Genomic DNA, 15,532 nt, shown 5'->3' with positions numbered 1-15,532 from the left:
TTACTTTATTCTTCATTTTTAATTCTTTTTCATTAATTAAAAGAACTGTTTCAATTATTTTTTGAGATTTGAGAGCAAGAAACTCACGCTTAACATGCGATCTGCAAATCCAAAAATTGCTTTCAGGACAAAGAAAACCAGGTTGAGAGATAGATAAGATCTTGTGGAAGGTAATTCCATTGATCAAACGTTTGTCATTTGTTTTCTTCACTGTAATGCTTTTCATGCATATACAAAACCAAAATACATTTACGAAGAGCTACATATATTCGATAAAAAAAGTTATGAAAATATTTTCTTTTACCATCGAAATTCCAGGTTTTAAGCACATAATTTACATATGCCTGAAATCAGCATTTAAAATTTTTGATTTTTGAAATAATCATTCATATATAGGATGGTTTAAATCTAGATACAAGGAAACTAACCCGGTGCACTACCACTAGGCCATTATGACTACAAGTTGGTATAAATTATAATTTGAACATTCATTATGACTACTAATCTCTGTCTAGAGGGTCATGAATGTAATCTCGAATTTATCCCAACTACACATCGGGTGTATAGAAGTTTGATGAGCTCATTCCAAAACCATAGCAACATTCTTATATCTTGTACAGTCTTTTATATGTTTAATGTCATCTTGAAATAAAAATAGCAGGTGAAAAGTGAGCTTTGGAGAAGAAAAAAAATTATATCTCAGACTATAAGAATAATCGAAGAAAAGTGAAATCACATATTGCCAAATTACTGTAAACAAGATAATTTGGAGGAATCCGAAGACTTTATCTTCTCAATATGTCTCCAATATGTAAGTTGTTACTGACTGTAACCCAATTTATAAAGATATGTTTTGGTGCTATATACCTTTGTACCATAACGCTTTATGCCAACAGACTTCACTATCATAATGGTGAATGAAATTCAAGTCTCTAATCTAGAGAACGTCTCATATGTCATCAATATTCTAGCTTAGCATGTTATATGGATTAGATTAACATTGTCTAAGATAGGATTTCTGCTTTTAGATGACGTTGTCCACCGCATGTGGTTCTAGTACCATAAGTCACTATTGATTGATTGGCAAATCCAAAGACTCTTATTGGTCCACTTTATCTTGTTTACCCAGTCAACGACTCCAAGACTATTCAATTATTGTACCAGAAACTGGTTGAGATATCAAATCCGATTTGGGAAGCCACAAACAATCCAACTAAGAGCATCCTCATGGTGACTCCTATGGGGAGGTTCACAAATTTTATTTATTTTTATTTTTTTACTGTTTGATTTTTTTTAAGAAAAATTTAATAATCAAATGAACCGCGGACTGCCAAATGTCGTAGGACCTGCGAAATAGTGATGATATGGATCAGTGGGAAAAGCTCATGAGGAAGAGGTTCAACAAAATCAGCTTATTTTAATTTTTTTTTTTGGGAATTGTGTAATCTCCACTTATAATACTTCAATGCTGATGCTCTAAAAATCCTACATTATATACACATTTTCAAATCCAGTTACATGAATGATTAACATTCAGCTCCCACAAATTTGAAGAATTAAAAAGGTTTCATATAGTCCTCTCTAGGAACAAAACAAAATTATTGGTATTATTTACGTAGTTTTTATATAGTCTATAGATTAACCACAATTGATCAAGATTTATAGTATTATCATTAGTAGGAGTAGAATTTTCTGTTATATATACATTTAAATTTTGTAATAAATTTTCTAATCGGCGATGAAAAAGATGAAAAAAAAACTGTCAATAACTGGAATATATTCCCATTATACACAGTCAAAAATTGGCTTTGAATGTTAAAAATGTACTTTTACTATTTGATTAGCAACCTCTATCTATGACATTGACAATTATTAATGCTGAAAAAAATATTTGGAAGCTACAGCAATGTTCTGTAAATACATTTTCTGTTTAAATAATATAAGTTTATTGTTTTAATATGTTTAAATAATATAAGTTTATTGTTTTAATAGATTTTATACATAGTATTCATTTTGTTTCAATTTAATTGTCGTTCAACGTTTATGCACACATATTAATAAAACATATGGTTTTGTATATTTTCAAAATAAAAACAATATTTTCAAAATAAAAACGAAATTACCTATACACTTAATCATATTTCAACCAATATAAAAATAAACTGGAAAAATTTGATGATAAATTTTTGCATTGAAATTCTAAAAGGATATTTATTTCGAAACGAAAAATTTACCCTATAATGACAATTGATCTGAAACAGAAGAGGTAGCCTTCTACAAAGTCAAAATTTGGCTTTGAATGTTATAAATGTGTTTTCACTTAACAATTTCTATCTATGAACATTGACCATGATTAATGTTGAAAAATATTTGGAACCTAAAGTAACCTTATGTGAATACATTATTCTGTTTAAATAACATACATTTATTATTTTAGTAAATTTTATACATAGTAGCATTCTACAAAATCAAAAGATGGCTTAGAATGTTATAATGTGTTTTCACTAACAACCTCTATCTATGAACATTGACCACGATTAGTGAATAAGTTCTGTAAATACATTATCCTGTTTAGATAAAATAATTTTATTATTTAGTAAATTTTATCGATATAAGATAGTTTGGATGTCATGGTATTAAGTTTTCTGACACTTTGTTATTAAATTAAGATTTTATATTATTTTTTATATTTACAACATAATTTATTTTGTTATTTCATTTCAAATATATACTTTAATTATATTAATTTCGTTTTTACAGCATAAATTTTTACTATTTCATTTCAAAAATGTACTTTATTGTATATTGTTTTATCATTATTAAAATCTGGAATATTTATCCTCAAAATTGTATATTTTTCAAGTGAAATTAGAAAAATTACACAGCTATATTTTGTTTAGAAGATTATATGATTTTTAGTATTTTTGTTACTAAATTAATTCATTATTTTAAAAATATATTTGAATTTTTGATAAGATTGTTTTATATTTTCAACAGGCTTTCTTATATTCAAAAATACAATTAATAATTGAAATTAGTTTGTCACTAATATATTTAATGAACAAAAATTTCGAAGTTTTCTAATAGCATATTTTGTAAATGATACATAAAGTAAGTAATAATATACTACTACTATATTTTGTATATAATTATTTTAAGTAGTGTATTGTTGTGAGTTTCAAAAATAAAAGAATATAATATATAGTTATAGAAATAAAATTTAATATATATATTAATAATTTAACTATTGTATAAAAGTATCACATAGTTTGTAAATTTTAACCGGTTTTATCACCGAATGATAAATAGTTATTTAAGTAAAAGAATTCAAAAATGGTTAATTTACTAATTCAATACTCCTTATATTTCATAATAAATGTTATTTTAACCTTTTTTGTTATACAAAAAGTGACAATTTACAATTCTAATGCAAATTATACTTACTTTCAGTTGAAAACTAATTTCAAACTGCATTGATTTTATAAATAATTTTATTTATCTCAAATACTATTGGTCAGAGAAACGTAATTAATAACAACTTACATATATTTTCATCATTTTCTTAATATGTGAAAAATGTCAAAATGACACTTATATAGAAACGGAGGAAGTATAATTTTGTTATATTCAATTCGTATAATATTTCTATTTTAATATAATATAAATCTTAATTCTAAAAATTAGCATAATTATTTTATCGTAAAAATAGTTTAATAATTCTAATAAACTAGATAGATTATTTCATTAAATCACATAAAATGACATTTGGAAGCTCACCACCACACTTACACAAAACCCCATCTAAAGCAATCATTCTCGAAAACCACCAAAAAACTCTCTATATATCTCTTCTTTCTTCCAAAACCCAAACAAAAAGCAAGGAAAAAAAAAAAACATTTAATAATTGAAAAAAGAAAGTATGTCTCTTCCTCTTCCCCATCTCATCATCTACCTACTTCTCTTGACGGTAGCCACCGGTGAAATTCTCCGACCAAGATTCTACAGCGAAACATGCCCTGAAGCTGAATCCATCGTGAGAAACGAAATGAAGAAAGCCATGATCAGAGAAGCCAGAAGCGTCGCCTCGGTTATGCGTCTCCAGTTTCACGACTGCTTCGTTAATGTAATAAACACAACCAATCTCTCTCTCTCCTTGATTTTTCTAAATCTGAAAGCTTTTCTGTTATTTTTTCTGCTTCAAGGGATGTGACGGGTCCGTGTTGCTTGACGACACACCCAACATGCTCGGTGAAAAACTATCACTTTCCAACATCGATTCACTGAGATCTTTCGAAGTTGTAGACGACATCAAAGAAGCTCTAGAGAAAGCTTGTCCCGCTACTGTCTCCTGTGCCGACATCGTCATCATGGCTTCTCGTGACGCCGTTGCTCTTGTAAGAAAACTCAAAACCCCCCGAACTTTCCCGGTTTAGTTGGTTTAGTAATTTCGGTTCTTTTGGGAAAAAACCAGACAGGAGGACCGGACTGGGAAGTGAAGCTAGGGAGGAAAGACAGTTTAACAGCGAGTCAGAAAGATTCGGACGACATAATGCCGAGCCCGAGAGCGAACGCGACGTTCTTGGTCGATCTCTTCGAAAGATTCGATCTTTCGGTTAAAGACATGGTGGCTTTGTCTGGATCACACTCGATTGGTAAAGGTCGGTGTTTTTCGATCATGTTCAGGCTTTATAACCAATCCGGTTCTGGTAAACCGGATCCGGCTCTCGAACCGGTTTACAGGAAGAAGCTTAACAAGCTTTGTCCTTTGGGTGGAGACGAGAACGTGACCGGTGATCTAGATGCGACGCCTCGGGTTTTTGATAATCAGTACTTCAAAGACTTGGTTTCAGGGAGAGGGTTTCTTAACTCTGATCAGACTCTGTACACGAGTAGAGAGACGAGAGGGTATGTGAAGTGGTTTAGCGAGGATCAAGGTGAGTTCTTTAGAGCTTTTGAAGAAGGGATGGTGAAGTTGGGTGATTTGCAATCTGGGAGACCTGGTGAGGTTAGAGTTAACTGTAGGGTTGTTAATACAAGGCATAATGATGTATTATTGCGTGACTCTTGAAATTAGAAGAGAGATATTATGTATGACTTGTTTTTCTTTTTTGATCAAATTTATGTATGACTTTTAAATACATCTTTCAGACTCATGATGCTGCATTTGCAGCTTTAGATCTGTAAAACTGGAGAAAATGTCTAAATCAGTGAAAACATTTAAACAAGCATATTATGCAAATACTTCAGTGTAGGAGAGTAAACAGATGCTGAGAGCTAGACTTCAAATAAATCCATATACTTGAGATTTCTACCAAATTAATAGAATTAAATATTAAAATACAGATGCTGAGAGCTAGACTTCAAATAAATCCATATACTTGAGATTTCTACCAAATTAATAGAATTAAATATTAAAATGATGTGACATACATATAAACGATTATAAGCTTTTGCTTTACCTATTTCGTTGCTCTGGTTTTTATTTCTTTTGAGTTTTGACGGCTCATAAGGTATCTACTGATATCATTATGTCCTCTTACTCTGTTTTCTTTGCTTGCTGGTCATCTGTTTTTCGACCTGCATTTTTTACTTTCCTCTTTGGTTTCGGGACCACCTAGCTGTTCTAAGGTGTCCCTCCAACACTCTATTTACTTCTCTTCCTTTTGATATTATAAACCCGGCGTTATAAAAAAAAAAAGCTTTTGGAGATAATATGATGGTGTTTTCGACTTTTAAAAACCAACAAATCTGATTCACTCCGTTTGGGAATACAGTTTGCTTGTTATACTAATTAATCTGCACATCTTGCCAAAAGTGAACGGATATTTAGTTACTTGCTGGCTTTATGGATGAGGGAATTACAATACATGCTGGTCGGGCTGCTTTAATGATCATGACCAATCTGTTGTCTAGTGATTATGAACAACCTAGTGGCTACGAATATGAATTCGGATTCTTCCCTGCGATGGGCTGGTCCAAATGCCCAAAAAATCACATTCACAATATTTGAGCTATTTGAATGCGGAGTGACCCAATTGACATCTCTAATTACAATAGTAGTAACACTTACCTGAGACACTGCAAAATCTCAGCCTACCAACAAGTCATAGAGGTGTACCATTACTAATCTCTTCAACAAAACTTTAGTAAATTTCTCCTTTCTCCAGTTTTCATGTTAGAACAAAAGATAACGAGTTGCTTGAATCATCAAGGTATTTCTTTTTAACATCACTATCATCATATCAAATCTCTTTTCTCCACTAAAACGGTTAGAGACTCTGTAAATTTTGTGTTTGTATATACAGAGCCTAGAACAGTTGTTTCCCAAAACCAGAACACAATATACGTCAATTTTAATTATCATTTCGAATAGTTTTGGTCTAATAAAAAAGAACACGATAAATTAAAAGAGAAAAACAAATTATTTTGAAGTAGTTTCAACGTTAACACTTCAAGTTCCTAGACATCTCGTTTTCCAAAGTTTTTATTTCTTCAGAAAATCAACTTTTAGGTACTGCCGTATTGGCATAGAAACATTTAAAAGAACATAGCGTGCCTAGACAATGTACTTCTTAACTTTATTGTGTATAAACACCGTCTTTTACAATATATACATCTAGGCCGTGTTGAACAAGTCTTAGGACGCACATATCCTACTCCTATCCAACCTAGGTGAACTTCCAGGCTTCATGTATGGATCTTTTCCAAGTAAACATTCGGTACGGAGTGTAGTTTTCTTGGGATCTATATTTTCCTCCCATATTTCACACCAATAAATTTCATGATCTATATCTTTTGCATGAGAAAAAAAAGAGCAAATGCTGATCATGCTCGTATTGCGTCTTGTGTGGATGTGTGGCGCAATGAAAACATAGAAAAAAAATTGCACTTAGCACAATCTAATGGTTGTTGCGTCACTGACCGACATACGGATTACGGAACATATTTGGAGTATGCTTTGTTCAGAAGTGATGAACAAAGGGTGTGGATGAGAGTGATGATCAAACGGCTCAGATATAGAAGCACAAAGTATGTCTACTACCCAATCACACTTTTGGATACTACACTCATATCTAAAACCCCCATGAAGTATGACGACATTGTCTTGAATAATCGTATTCAGTGGCGGAGGTAGAAACAGAGTTTACTGCGGTCAAAACTATATACATATAAAAAATATTGGAAGATTCATAACTATCAAGTGGATCAAACCATTAAAACTGAAGAGAAAATCACTCATGGTTTTTCAAGGCTTAAGAATTTTATTCCTATTTTCCTTTTTGTGGCAAAAGATAAAAGTTTAATGGGTGCTGAAATTTGGTGAAACTATATATACTACCCAATAACTGTATTGCTGAGGGAGACAGCATCTCACGCCAAGTATTACAATTGATGTTACTTTCTCAAAAAAGAAAGAATTTGATTCTTTTGAAAATGTTAAAGAGTTAAATTTTGATTTATTTTTTTCTGAATGTCCTATTTGAAAGAGAAAAAGCAAGGTTTTAGAAGCAAACAAAAGCATTCTGTATTCTTTCCTTGATTCATTGCATAAGTCAAAAGAAAACAAATATTCATTTTTGATCACAGAAAACAAATATTCAATGGCATGAACCTTTGTAACAAAAATGATGCTTATTACGAGTAGTGTACAAGGTGAGAACACGTTGGGAGGTTCTCTAACGGGCTGAGTAACTAATCATATAAAGGCCCAATTAATTGTCAACCCGGTTCTTGGATACACCTGACCGAATCTAAATCATCATATCTTCCCGGTTTAGTGTTAAACCGGTTTCGAGGTCATAAACTGATTCTCCTTCGTTTGTTCGGACTTTAATCTAGAATGGGACAAATGGGTGAAAAAAAATCTACTACCACCTATTTTAATCTACATGGGACAAGGGTTGTGTAAATTACTATTCTACCATTAATGATGGTTCAACCTTATCCATCAGATCTTATCTCTGTGTTTTAATCTTGGCCATCAAATTCACATTTATCTTTTTTTTTTTTAAAATATCTATCACATGAACAATTCAGAACCACACAATTTTTCTCATTTCATTATTTCATTCGACTGAGTATAACTAGTATAACTCGTACAACTAAACATGTTAAAAATTATATAATTGGTATAGAAATGTTATAATGTATATATAATATATAACTACTAAACACGACTAGTATACCATGTTTTACATAACAAATAAACAAACAAATATCATACATATTTTTAAAAATCTATGATGTAAAATATTGGTTTAACCCATAAAACTAGACATATAGACGAGTATTACTGGTACAACGGGTACAATTTTGACATTTTAGAAAATAACAAAACCAATTTAGTATTCCATATGAGAAAAACAATCAAATATCATAATTGGTATGTGCTCATAAGTTCTCTTAATTTATTTGAATTTTTTTAAAAAAATTGAAAATTATTACACAACTCCATAAGTTTATATGATCTACCTTATACTTTTAAGGTTTGTTAACTTGTTTGTCCACTGAGTTTTTGGAAAATATTCATGAAATGTATTTTTACGAAATTGATGATTTTATTGTAACATGACAAAGGCATATAAACATAAATAAGTTATACAACTGAGATAATTGTATTTATTATGTGGTATAACTATTTTTTCGATTTCACTGCTAATGTACAACTATGCACGAACTGGTATAACTAAAAAACAAGTACAACTATGTACAGTCAGTATAACTAAAACAACTGGTACAACTACTTATTATTTTAGTTAGTATTGTTTTAAAAGTGCATACATGATATAATTTATGTATAATATGTAGCTACCATAATTTACACAACTAGTAAAACAATCAACTGGCCAAATTGGTAAGTATTTGGATATGTTCATTTTTATTTGTGATTTCTTTTTAGCAATTATAACAAAATCACATATGTTTGCATGTTTTACCTTATACTTTTAAGGTTTGTTAACTTTTTTTGTTCACATAATTTTTGGAAAACATACATGAAATATATTTTAACAAAATTGATGATTTCATTTTATTGGGGCAAATGCATGTGCACATAAAGAAGTCGTACAACTGAGGTAAGTTTAAATTTTATGTGGTACAACTAATATTATTCGATTTCACTGCCAAAGTACAACTATGTACAAACCGGTATAACTCAAAAACTAGTATAACTATGTAGAAACCGGTACAACTCAAAAACTAGTATAACTATGTACAAACCAGTACAACTCGAATACTAGTACAACTATGTTATTTCATTTTGTATTATGCATCATGTTTTAAACGTGTATCACGTTTTAAACATTATGGCTGAATAATAAATCAAGTAGTTGTACTAGTTGTACCTAATTACATGATTTTAATATTGTTTACAATTTGTCTAACTCTTATCTTATATTTATTTCCATGTGAAAAGATATTGAGGTGGAAATATACCACTCAATGATAAAATAACACTACTCACCAAGCAAGTAATATGCTGATATGTTTGATGTAGTAACCAAGCCAGCCCAATTTGTTGCTACAATTAAACCAGTTATACTATTATTATCGTAGTCCAAAAACCAAACATGAATACTTATGTATCTTTTTGAACTCATGATGGTTTTTTATCGTCTTTTGGAGTATATTCCAATCCTCTTCTACTTCAACTTTTTCCGGTTCAACAGTTGCCTTCTTTGGCTTCGAAAGCAAAAATGATGAAGATCATTTTCTTTCCTAAATAGTACAACTAGTACAACTGATACAATTGGTAAACAAATAATAATCCAAAGAAATGTTATAAAATAAAATTTTAATATATTTTGACAAATTCATACAATGGAAGATTATACTAACTTCTAGATCATTTTCTCTATAACATCATTCACACACCGAAAACAAAAACCTAATATAACCATATTAATTAGAAAGTTATACTAGTTATACTTGGTATAATTTTACTAGTTATACATGTTTTAGTTGTACTAGTTGTACTAGTTTGAGTTGTACTAGTTGTGTTAGTAATACTATGCGTTCTTCACTGTCGGAAATTTTGTATATTGACGCTGAGATTCAATTTTATATGAGAGAAGTGGAACGACAATGATGAGAAATTGATCTATTCAGGATAATAACTAAATTTCGTAAGGTGTTGACCAAAAAAAAACTAAATTTCGTAAGGTTTGAAGAATTTTTCGATTTCGATTTGGATTATGGGATAGAGATATTTTGATAAAAATGAAAAACTTAAAATTTGGGTTTTTAAGGTTTTTAATCAGGATAGATAATGAAGTATATGAAAATAGAGTAACACAGAAAGGATTAGATGAATGTCATTTAATTTTTGGTTTGATTTTTTGAAATTTTTTTGTTAAATATGGAGATAGAAATCGTGAAAGTGTGTTTGAGAAGAAGAAGAGATTTGGGGAGTTAGAGGGATCCGAATTGGACAGGATCGGATTAGTGGGCTAGGATAATAAGTGGGTGGGTTGGTAAATAAATAGAACTTTTAGATTGCATGGTCTTTTACTCTTATTTTTGATTTAATTTTAATTTATTTTTAAATTAAAAAAGAAGAGGTCTATTCCAGATTTTTTTGACCCCTCTTGTGCCATTCCAGCATTTGATTCCGTTTGTTCAGTGAGATCAGATCAGATCAGATCTTCGCTTCTCTTCGAAATCGAAAAAGGATCTACTAAGAGATGGATTGGCAAGGGCAGAAAGTGGTGGAGCAGCTGATGCAGATCTTACTGGTGATCTCCGGCGTCGTCGCGGTGGTCGCTGGGTACGCAACGGAGTCGTTCAGGACGACGATGCTGATCTACGCAGGTGGCGTTGTTCTGGCGACGATGATCACCGTACCTAATTGGCCGTTCTACAATCGCCATCCACTCAAATGGTTAGATCCGAGCGAAGTCGAGAAGCATCCCAAACCACAAGCCGTCCTCGCCGTTGGTTCCAAGAAGAAATTCTCCAAGAAATAGGTCTCATCAATCTCTCTCTCGGTTGCGGATAATGAATTGAATTTGTGTTTTGTTTTTTTTAATGGATAAACTCTTTTTAACATTTAAGTTGTTCGTCAAAGGAATTTGCTTTTATGATTTGTGGTGGTAACATTGAGTGATGAATTAGTTAGAAAGTTTAGGCTTGTATGTGTTGTCGAAGTAGGAACAGTGCAGAGCTCCTAACTGTCCGAAGAGTGTGACAGAGAGAGAGCGATAAGATCCGACAAAAAGATGCATACTAAAGAATGGTCTTAACCTCTTAAGCCACTCTACTTATCAAAGGCTAAAAGAGTACGTTGGAGAAGAACAAGTTATTACCACTCTTAAGACACACTGCTTCTTTTAACTTTTGCCTTCAGATCAACAAGCTGCTTAAACAGTCAGATGTAAACATGAGATCCTTCATTTTCAATAAGATCGCCAGACTGTAACAGTTCATGACATTTCTCAATCGTTCGGGTAGCTTCCATGGTTTTATATACAAGATCGACTTATTTTGACTCACCCTCAATTTACACCTCCTTGGCGTCTTTTCGAAGCCTTCCATCTGTATGCACCATTTTTTTTTCTTGTCATGGGTTGAACCACCGGCCAAAATCATCCAACTTCCTGCCAAGATTTGCCATTTTAGAATTTAGACTCGTAATAGTGGAGATGGGGAGTCTAAAGGATTATACTTACCTATAAATTCACAGGTCATATTACGACTGTGGGAACTGGGATGACCAAGAGTACGCACAGGATCAACGGAGGAATGCAATACATCATCTACCACACGATAAGACTCTTGCCACAAACCCAGTATAATCAAGCCACAATATTAAGCTAAGAGCCCAATTACAATATCGCAGTCCGGTAAAAAGAAATAACATCTTCTAGTTTAGAGTTACTGTTGTAAGAGAGATAAGGGAGCAAAATCAAAACACCAAGCCAAGAAGATTCTTTACGGCCAGGTTTACGCAGCATAATTGCATGTTCACATACTTCTTATTTTTTAGTGGTTGAAGTAGGTCTCATTGTATCGGTTTAGTGGTTGAAATAGGTTTCATTGTATCCCTATTCCGCGAAACGATGCTTTATGTCATGTTATCGGTGGCTGATCCTGGATTTGAAAAAAATATTTGGGCCGAAATTCTTAACATCACCTAATTTACAGAAAAAATTATATATATTATATATTATATATATTCTCGTTTAAATATACTTTTTGGCCTGTGCGTTGAAGAGTATATACTTTTATTTTCTCACAGAAGTTAAGATTGGCAGATAAATATATTCTTCAGTTTTAGCAAAAAAACATATATTCGTCAATCGCAAAAAGTGCTTTGATGGTCCATGTCTTAATGAAGACACAAAGCATAATAGAAGGTTTGCTTAAAAAAAAAAGTTTGCTCAAAAAAGCATAATATAAAATGATGATTATTTGAGGTTCTACGTTAGAGTCAGATCTTTGATAAAAAAGCAATGCATCTTAAACAAAAATGTTTTAACATAATGCTAAAAAGTTTTTATCAAAAATATAACACACAAGTATTTAAATAATCAAAATATATTTATTAAAAATAAAAGACATTCATACTATAAGATTAATTAATTTAGATTTAGGATATAATTTTAAGAGTAGGGTTTAGGTTTGAAATGGGTTAAGGATTATATATATATATATATATATATATATATATATATATATATCAAGATTTAAAATTGAAAATAATAATTCTAAAACCATTCAAAAAGAGTTTTTCAGCTTTTGAAAAAAAAATTTGAAAAAGAAAAATCTAATTACATAATGTCTTTGTATGTAATTAAAAATATTATTTATTTATATTTATATACTATAGAATAAAAGTATGGTTGTCATCTTTAATGAAATCTCTTTTAATTATTTTACTTTTATGTGTTATTTTTGTTAAACACGATTTTAGATTTTTTTGGGAGATTTGTCTAAAATTTAAACCATTTGCTAATTATTTCTCCAAAGAAATAATGCTAATTTTTTTTTATAATTTTGTACTTTTAAGTACTTATTTTCCCTGTTTCACAAAAAAAGTACTTATTTTCCCAAGCTTCTAAATTTTTAAAAAGCGATATTAATGATTTTTTTTATAATTTTGTACTTTTATATACTTATTTTTCCAAGCTTCTAAACGTTTTTAAAAGCGATATTAATGAGGTTAAAAAGTCAAAACTCAAACAACTCGACGATTACGAAATACCGATCTTAATGTAGCGTGTGGGAAGCGGACACTATTGATGAAGACAGCAACTAAATTACCAAGCACGAGACATCACCGTTCAGAGACAAACCTCACCGGAGCGAAAGCGACCTTCCTTTCATCTTTTTCTTTTAGTTTGTCAACATTACTTTTTTTTCTTTTTTCTTATAAAGTATTTTTATTTTTATCATTTCATATATTAAAGTATATATGCTAACTTTCCCTCACTATACTAAATTTGGATTTGGGAAACCTTTTTTGAAGATTAATTACCTTTATCTAACTCGAAATTCAACAATATAATATTTCAGATTTTGATCTAATATATCACTGAAGTATCATTGTGTGTATTTTAAAAATCTTTAATATAGTTTAACAAATATTTTGAATGTTATAAATTATATATAATATTATGAAATAGTCACAAATTTTCTCTTGAAATAAACCAGCAGTCTTTAAAAGTAAAAATATAGACCACCAATGTTTTGCTAGCACCTGTTTTTACTGAAGTATACTATTACATTTTAAAATATCATAATCATTTTTTTAAATATCTGTATATGATATTCCTTCCGTTTTTTAAAGTTACATATTCTAAAAAAAAATTGCTTAAAAAATCTATTTTCTACATTTTTAATGCATATTTTATTATTTAACTACAAATTTCAATAAACTTAATTGCACTTATTGAATTTTTATAAGTTTAAAATCATGAAAAAAGATAAACACAAAAATATGTAAATTTAATGTTTTATTAAAATATGTGAAAAAGTCTATTTCTTGGAGGGAGTATTTCATATACATAAAAGTCTACACAAAGTAACTTCTTGTGTGCATACGTGAAGACAGATGCATATGATAAAGTTTTTTCTTTTTTCAGCCAGCAATAAAGTTTTCCGTCTGGTGAAAACGTTTTTTAATTAAAAGGCCGAGTTTTTTGACTTTGAATATCTGCAAAATAGATAGGTCCCACAGCGGCTGACTCGAACTATCCTTGAGGACCACTTACAAAACCGACACGTTTTCATTCGACGGAAGATAAAAAAAATATACCAGCTTTTTTAGCCGATATAAGCCGTATAAGCTGTCTCCTTCAACGGGTAGTAGGGATTGTATTTACATCTTCTCCTAGGTACAGAATAATGGCATCTCCAACCCAACTCCATTTTTAACTCCAAAATAGAGTAAAAGTGATTATGGAATAACATATGCTCCAACCCAACTCCATATCTCGCTCCATTTTGAAGTTTACTCTATAAATGGAATAATCTATTTTTTGTTTGTTCATGACTCCATTATGGAGTGAAAAATGAAGTAGAGTTAGAGCAATTTTACTCCATATTCACTTTTACTCTATTTTGGAGGAATAAATAGAGTTTTATATTGGAGATGCTCTAATACAGTAGAAATTCTATATATCAATACTCGAGAAATTAATAAATATCATAAATTAATATTTTTTCGGATCCTAACCAGGATAATTCAAAATATGAAATAAAAACTAAAAAATAATAAGATAATAAATTTTTAAAAAATCCTATATAAATATATGATTCTATTAAAATTATAAATTAATAATTTATATGTATATACATTTTATATAAATATAAACCAACCATTATATTGTTGTTTTTACATTCATAATAGAATTATCTTTATATTTCTTAACACTATCAGGGATTTTTAAAATATCACTTAACTTTAATATAGATATCTTTACATTATCTTTTTGCTATTTTATAAGAGTGTTATTTCATATATTTTTGTTAAAAATTTCATTTATTTTATTGTTTCTACAAATTTTGAATAACTTTGCATATTTTAAATTTAAACATGAAGTGTAGAAATATTTAAAATTTAGAACTACATTTTTATTATAACAATAACAGTTGGCTATGCTATAGACAACCAATAAATATAACTATTAGAAATATAAATGAATTTTAACATATTTTTTTACTTTGTTTGAATAAAGTTTAAGCGTTTATTTGTGAAATAACAAAAAAGTGAAATTAGTTTTGTAGAAAGAGATAAGAAGATAAAAGAGGAGAGAAGATGTGAAATTGTTTAGTTGATTAATTTTGGGTTTTTGTTTGGTCAGTAGGTGTGCAGTTCAAACAAGTTATAATGATATTTTATTTTGAAACAAATGAATATATTGTTAAAAGTAACCACTCACCATGTTGGATCCATTCTTGCCTATCTTTTCACACTAAAAGCTTCATTGATTAATAACATTAGATATACATTGACAGATACAAGCTTAAGAGCTTAAACCGACGGGAGATAACTTCCTTCGAGCCAATATTTCACACTAAAAATATGACGGAA

At 30.2% G+C, this 15,532-nt stretch overlaps 2 protein-coding genes across 2 annotated transcripts; both read left to right on the top strand.

Moving 5' to 3' along the window:
* The first annotated feature begins 3,849 nt into the window (after positions 1-3,849).
* LOC108806568 (peroxidase 17) lies at positions 3,850-5,151 on the top strand. The gene is made up of 3 exons (XM_018578712.2): positions 3,850-4,123; positions 4,203-4,394; positions 4,472-5,151. Exons 1-3 carry the CDS (start codon positions 3,920-3,922, stop codon positions 5,066-5,068), a joined length of 993 nt encoding a protein of 330 aa, XP_018434214.1. The 5' UTR covers positions 3,850-3,919; the 3' UTR covers positions 5,069-5,151.
* A 5,424-nt stretch (positions 5,152-10,575) lies between these two features.
* Positions 10,576-11,081, top strand: LOC108809078 (signal peptidase complex subunit 1). The gene has a single exon (XM_018581202.2). The coding sequence runs from the start codon at positions 10,683-10,685 to the stop codon at positions 10,962-10,964; it is 282 nt and encodes a 93-aa protein (XP_018436704.1). The 5' UTR covers positions 10,576-10,682; the 3' UTR covers positions 10,965-11,081.
* Positions 11,082-15,532: the final 4,451 nt, after the last annotated feature.

This window comes from Raphanus sativus, chromosome 6, assembly GCF_000801105.2.
Source record: "Raphanus sativus cultivar WK10039 chromosome 6, ASM80110v3, whole genome shotgun sequence".
NCBI lineage: Eukaryota > Viridiplantae > Streptophyta > Magnoliopsida > Brassicales > Brassicaceae > Raphanus > Raphanus sativus.
The sequence above is the reverse complement of the archived record's forward strand: the minus strand, read 5'-3'. Positions and strand labels throughout refer to the sequence as shown.